At 43.8% G+C, this 6,839-nt stretch overlaps 1 protein-coding gene across 1 annotated transcript; it reads right to left on the bottom strand.

Moving 5' to 3' along the window:
- Positions 1-211: 211 nt before the first annotated feature.
- Positions 212-1,801, bottom strand: LOC148103255 (nuclear factor 7, brain-like). Its single transcript, XM_087839089.1, has 2 exons — positions 1,722-1,801; positions 212-1,620 (listed from the first exon to the last, which is right to left on the bottom strand). Exon 2 carries the CDS (start codon positions 1,601-1,603, stop codon positions 212-214), a length of 1,392 nt encoding a protein of 463 aa, XP_087695215.1. The 5' UTR covers positions 1,604-1,620; positions 1,722-1,801.
- Positions 1,802-6,839: the final 5,038 nt, after the last annotated feature.

The following is a 6,839-nucleotide window of genomic DNA, read 5'->3' as shown; positions in this document are numbered from 1 at the left end:
TGATAGAATTTCAAATCTAGTTTGGGGAGTCATTCAGTGAGAAACAGTGAAATGATTTTCCATGTGAAAAGGTGGACAGCAGAAACAGAAAGAAACAGTGAGAACTAAAAGAGAAACAAAGAGCTTTGGAACAACGAGGCAGCAGGAGGACAGCTGCAGTTTAACAGCTTCAATTCACTGACAGGAAACAACATTAGAAATATCATCATCCTCAACTCATCTGCTCCACTGACACTGACACCTTCAACGGACACACCTTCACTTCATCAATAGTGTAAATATATGGAAACATCCTGTGAGTGAAAGTGTGTGTGAAGGTGTGTATGTGTGTGTTAGTATCAGGATCAGAGAACGACAGCTTTCCTCTGTTCCAGTCCAGATTCACTCTGATCCTCTGGAGCTTCTTCTCTACTGAGAGAATGGTGATAGGAGCTGATGGTGAGTGTGTGTAGTATTTACCCAAAAACAAAGTTATTCTGAATAATCCAGACTGCATCAATCCCTTCCTTTGCACAGACTCTTCAAACACACCAAGTTCCCACCCTTTACTGTCTCCAACTTCAACATCACAGCTGTAAGATCCTGAGTTAAAGCCCTCAGAGCCCAGGACAGAGCTGATCAAATCAAACCTCTCTGGATTATCAGGAAGCTCCTTTCTCTCTGCTCCTCGTCTCACACTGGTCAGATCTTCAGACAGGATGAGTTTTGGATGAGCAGTGTTTGGGTCCAGAATGAGAGGAGTGTAGGAGACCATGTCCTTCATGTTGTTCCAGATGTTGAAGGTCAGGTTGCCCAGGTGTTTGGCCTGGTCTATCAGAGCTCCTGAGGGCAGCTGTGGATCATCCAGCAGGGGGCAGCGCTGGACTCTTTCCACTGCAGCCTTGTAGTTGTGCAGGAATGAGACGTCTTCAGCTCTCAGCTCCTCCTCTGTGGCTCTGACTGTGTCTGAAAGAGCTGCTATCTCTCTGCTCAGAGCCTCCATCTTCTCCTTCATCATCCCACTCTTCTGCTCCTCTTCCTCTCTCAGTGCAGCCAGCCTGGCCTCCTCTTCCTCTGCTAGAAACTGGTGAAGCTTCTTAAACTGCTCCTTAATCTGCCTCTCTGTGTGTCGGGCCTGGACCTTAATGTGTTCTGCTGTTTGATCAAACTTCACTTGAACTTCTTCACAAACCTTTAACTTCCACTTTAAGAGCTCCAGAGTTTCCTGAAGTTCCTTCTTGTGTTGTTGTGCAGCTTCATCGATGGGTCTGAATCTGTGATTGGTGTGTTTTTCTGAGTCTCTGCAGACAACACACACTGGCTGCTGATGGTCCAGACAGAAGAGTTTGAGTTTCTCAGAGTGCAGACTGCAGAGAGCCTCTGAAGCTCTCTGATCTCTCTCCTGTAAGAACGACTCACACAGGTTCTTTAAAGCCAGGTTTAAAGGTGGTTCTTCCTTTGAAGATCTTGTCTTACAAACTGGACACTCAAGTATCCGTCTTTTTCTCCATCTTTTCTTCAAACAGTCTTTACAGAAGCTGTGGCTACATGACAGAAGAACAGGATCTCTGAAGACCTCCTGACAGACGGGACAGTAGAGATCCTTCTGTGATCTGGAAGCCATTGAGTCTGTGAGTGAAGCTGAAAACTCCAGACAGGAAGTACAGTCAGTCCTGGCTCCCCTCCCTCCTCTACCACCTTCACTGAAACTTCCTTTGAGTCGTGTTTTTGCTCAAACTCACATTCAGTGTGTGGAGCGTCAGCAGCTTGAAGCAGCAGTGTTGGAGTTTTCCACTTTTCTCTCCTGTAGCTGGACTCACTCAGAGGAAGCTGAGAAACCAAACTGAGAAACTCAGTTTGGTCTGAGCTCAGTCTGATCGTCTGTGCGTCTCTCTTTTCTGAGGAGGAGGAACAGCTTGTTTCCCAGTTTCTCTCAGGTGAGTGATGTGAGGGGTGGAGTTACATTCACCTTCCTTTTACAAGGGCTGTTACTTCACCCATGAAAATGGGTGTGTTTTATTCCAGAGTTCAGACATTTACTTGTCAGCAGCTGTGAAACAGATCACCATATGAAGCTCAGAAAAAAAAGTGAGTGAGTTTTTGAGTTTTTATTTTGAAATTGCTGCTGGAGCTTCAAGTAAAAAAAGTTTTTTCTTTTCATCTGACTGCATTACGTTGGAGTGTAATGCAAGAACAGAAATCGATGATTTCATCTGTTCATTGGTAAGAACACAAGTCATCAGCTCATTAATTATAAATCCTATGAGCTTGTTTCTCAAGCTTTAAAGAGTCCTCTTTAAAAATGAGGCTGTTACAGCACCCCTGTCTGCTCAGGCAGACCGCAAAGTTAGTGCCGGCAATGGAAAAACAGTTCTTGAGTCCGATCGCGAAGCCAGTGGCAGCATGGGAACAGTTGAGGTGGCCCCCTGTGTTGAAAATGGCGTCGATATGATCCAAAGACTGTCTTCGTCGGCAAGGAGTCAAGTCAGTGGCCTGGAAATCTGTCACCAACGCCGAGCCAGACGTGGACGAGGCAGTGGTGGGGCAACTGCAGGACCAAACGAGGCAGGACCAGACAATGGAGCAGGTTGTGGCGCTTCAGGCTGCTATGTGGAAACCATAGATGGTGGCACTGCAGGCTGGAGGCATCCTCCAGACTCTCCAGCTGAGACTGAAGACGGCTGAAATGATCCCTTGGGACTTTATGGTTAAATGGCTGTTAAGAAACCTCTACTAAGGAAAAGCATCAAGCAGAAGAGTTTTGTTTGGGCAGAAAAAGTTGGTCTCTACATGCATGGTTCCCACTGTGAAGCATGGAGAAAGAGATGTGATGGTGTGGGGGTGCGTTGTTGGTGACACCGTTGGGGATTGTAATTGAAATTTCTTTATTTAATCTATTGATCACATGTTTTAATAATATCACTTTTGTGTCACTTATATGCATATAGGATAGCATCACAAATGTGTTCTTCACACACGGGATTAAATCTTTAGGTGATGGCTGAGTTGTAACTTTCTCTTTGAAAGGAATGTTTCAAGTCTTATTTGTCACATACAAGTCAGCACCTGCAGCAAAATTGACCCCAAAATTGTCAGAAATTCCATTTTCTGCAGTCTTCGTCAAACACAGATACAAACTGTTGGCCATGGTCTGAGAGAATTTAGGTTGATGAGTATTTATGGGTTTAGTAAATGGGATACTGTCACGGTTCTGGGTCAGTTTCGACCCAGTATTTTGAGTTTTGATTGTTAGTTTATTTTTGAATAATTGTCGTGGTTTTGGGCGCTATGAGTATTATTATTATAATGATGATTATTATTAGAATTCTATGTTTCTGTTTATTCATGTTAAGGATTTGTTCTCGGTTGTATCTCACGTTTAGTTTAGTTCAGGTTCCATGTGTCATTCTCTGTCTGTCTGTCTCTCAGTGTCAGGTCTGCGTCTTGGTGTAGTGTTCTCGTTTCCTGTTTTATTGTGAAGGTTTGCGTCTCATGTGAGTGTGTTCAGTTTTCCCTCTTTCTCGTCTTGTTGATTATTCCCAGCTGTGTCCACCACCTGTGTGTAATTCCCGTGTTTCTCTGTGTGTATTTAAGTCATGTCCTCCGTCATTGTAGTTGCTGGTTCGTCTGTGTTCCCACCATGTTTCATCTGTGTGTTCCCTGCCGTCACCATCATGTACCATCGTCTTCCTTCCTTCCTTTATGTGCAGGTTCGTGTTCTTGTTCATGCTCTGTGGTTTAGTTGTCCCAGTATAGTTTAGTTTTCCGTTTTGCCGTTTGCCTCTCTACATTTCGTGTTCAATAAATCACCTTCACACCTTCACGACTGCCTGCGTTTGGATCCTCTTTTTCCTTTTCCACACGGCTCTTCTCACTCGCCGTGACAGATACAGTCTCTGCTATGGCCCTGCAAAGATGGAATATCTTTGTCCAAAGTGTGCAGTAATGTACAAAGATTATTAAATATAGACTTCTACTTTCACTGCAGGAAAAGGGGTCAAATCCCAGCATTTCCCAAGGCCTGGTCACACCCACATCATTGGACCAGAAATGGTCAGTGTAAATGTTTTAACAGAACTTTGCACAAATTATTTCACAGTCTAGATACCTGGTTAGCAGCTAATATTTCTACAGCGGAGCCACTACTGCTTCTCTGGGTAGGGTAACAGAAAACCTGCTGTGTTACCCTTACCTTTTTTTTTTTTCGCTTTGTTTTTTCTGCTTTGCTTGTGGGTCAGGGAGTATCCGATTGCATAATTAGCAGGGCAATACTTAGCGTTAGAGTCAGCTCACTGTCTCAGGCACAACTGATTCTGTGGTGATGTTTCATTTTTGTTTATTGCTTAGGTTTTAAGTTCCCATGAAAAATAATGTTGTTAATGTTGATTTATTTGTGTTTTGAAAGCATTAAGTTTTTTATTTTTTATAGCAGTTTATGTATTTTAATCTACAATACTGATAGATTGAATAGATCGTTCATTTGCTTTAATTTGGAGATTGAGTTTATTTTGTGTTTTGGACATTTTGGTTCTGAATGATTTGTAAATTCTTTTTTTTGTGTCACAGTACTGGTAGGAGGCCCTCTCGTAGCTGCAAATCACAGGTGCCTTTCTGTAACTACAGTCAGTGAAGAGGATGACTGTTTTCATGTTTTGGATATATTCAAAGCTTTTGTTTACATATTCAGAAGCTGAAAGCCCAAAGTGGGTGTGACTGGGTGGAACCTTAGTGTGGATCTTGTGTGCCATGGTTATCCATGTATGTCTGGTTTGACTGCACTTTAGTGTGTGTAGAGACGAAGTGTATATGTGAATCAATAAACTATTTTACACTCTAAACCACATATTTGGCTGAAGTATAACTGACCTGAGTGCCTCCTTGGTAATCAGCATAGTTTTGAACTAGACTAGATATGGGTGAAACTGGATGAAATTCTCAGGGTGGTGCTGTCAGCTTTTTCCTTGTAACAGTAAAGCTTTTGAGCTTGCAGTCACCACACTATCACCCTAGTATGTGCGCACCATGATTGCATTCCCTTTTTACCCTCTCATCATCGCTCCTTCAAATTGCCACATATGCACACCAGCATCTTATATGGGAATTATATAAGAGAAGAGATGCTTATTTTATGATCTACAGCAGGGGTTGGCAACCCTAGGCAGGATTGGCCAGATGCTGGCCGGTGTGTAAAAACAACTCAGTTGTTTGGTGGTGGCATCGCGGAGCTTCCACAGATTCAGTAAAATTAACAAGTGGTGGAGACCAGCAGGTGGATGAGGGAGATTGGAGGCAGGATGAGGAGAGACCCGAAGCGGCCGCCAGTCCGAGCGTCAGGTGAACTGAACTTCAGGTAAGAAGTTATGACCTGCAGTCTATCTGGGTCAGATATAAACCAAGTTTAGGTGGAGTTTATTTTTGTTGTTGTTACGTGCCAAGAGGTGTGGCTTTGCTTTTGTGTTCTATTTATCTTTCAGGTGTCGAGCCTCCACCTATTGGCCAGTTCGAAGTTGATTGGCATGTGTCTATTGGCTGGTCTGGGCCCTGTCGGCCAATCACACGCCGAGGATCACTACAAATGAGCAGCTCCCTGGCCAGCTGGTGGCTGCTGGCTTCTGCTATGACAAACATTTGCAAACAGGCTTCTTTGTACTATGTGTGGTGGGAGGCTGGACAGGTAAGCTGGGGTACCCTATACACTGATTGCAGGCGTTAAACTGTTAGACACACTAGGTTATGTGGTTGATGCCACTTTTGTATGTTTTCACTGACCTTTTGTCGAGCAGCTAGGTAGGCCCTTTGTTTGTTTTTGTTTCAGTTAGGCCCTGGGAGCTCTCGACTTCTTTTTGTTTTATTACTTTCTTTGATTTGGCTCAACCGCCCAGTCCTCCTCCCCCACCTTTTTTCTTATAGATTCCAATAAATCCTGCCTGATTCTTAACTGTCCTGTTGTCCTCCTCCTTCATTGATTGTGGTTGTCCGGTGTTGCTGTCTCCTTCCTGCCTTTGCCACCACCATGGTGGGGGGGACGTAACAGTTGTGCTGACTTTTTACAGTCAGTTACAATAACTCGTACTGTGTACTAGCTAGCATGACGGAGTTTCTATACAGCTGGGTGGGTACTATGTTGTTACTGATAGTGAACTTTATTTAATTCATAAGGTTAGTTAGTAGAGTTTCCAACCGTCCCGTAAAAAGACGGAATCCTCCCGCATTCAGAGAAATTATTACACGTTTCGTGTTGAGCTGAGAGGACCCGGACTTCAGCTACAATGAAAAAGACACAAAGCTGGAGTTATTCTTTGTCTTTGCTGCACAGCTGCCTCTTCTTCTCTCATTCTCTCCCCCTCTCTCTCCTGTTGCTACTTTAATCATGAAACTGATCAATGATCAGCTGATCAGCTTTTCTCTCTTGCTTGTTTATCACCCACTTTGCGCCAGAAACGTGCTGCTGTTGTCGCACTAAACAACAGCAGCACGTTTAAGCTTGATCAGCTGTTGTTAGAATTTATTTAATATTACTTTCTAGTATCAGCTGAGGTTTGCTGGAGCCACAGCTGTAAAGCTGCTGGTCATGATATCGGTTTGTATATCTGGTGAGAGGGAAACATGAAGATGAAACCAGGAGATGTCCTTACTGAATCATCAGAGCTGAACAGGTGATGGAGAAACAGGTTTACCTTTTAGGTGACATGAATGAGCAACACGTTCTCACTCCCAACTCGTCAAATGTGTGACGCATGGTCAGGCTCCCTCTGCTTCACTTATTGACGCGCAGGGTACCCCCCTCACGTTGAGAATTGACATGCAGGGTCCTCTTATTGAATACTATAGAGCTCCCTAAACGTTGCTTATTGACGACA

Source organism: Neolamprologus brichardi, chromosome 3, assembly GCF_056152115.1.
Source record: "Neolamprologus brichardi isolate AB-2024 chromosome 3, ASM5615211v1, whole genome shotgun sequence".
In the NCBI taxonomy this organism is placed as follows: Eukaryota; Metazoa; Chordata; class Actinopteri; order Cichliformes; family Cichlidae; genus Neolamprologus; species Neolamprologus brichardi.
This window is presented reverse-complemented; position numbering and strand designations above follow the sequence as displayed.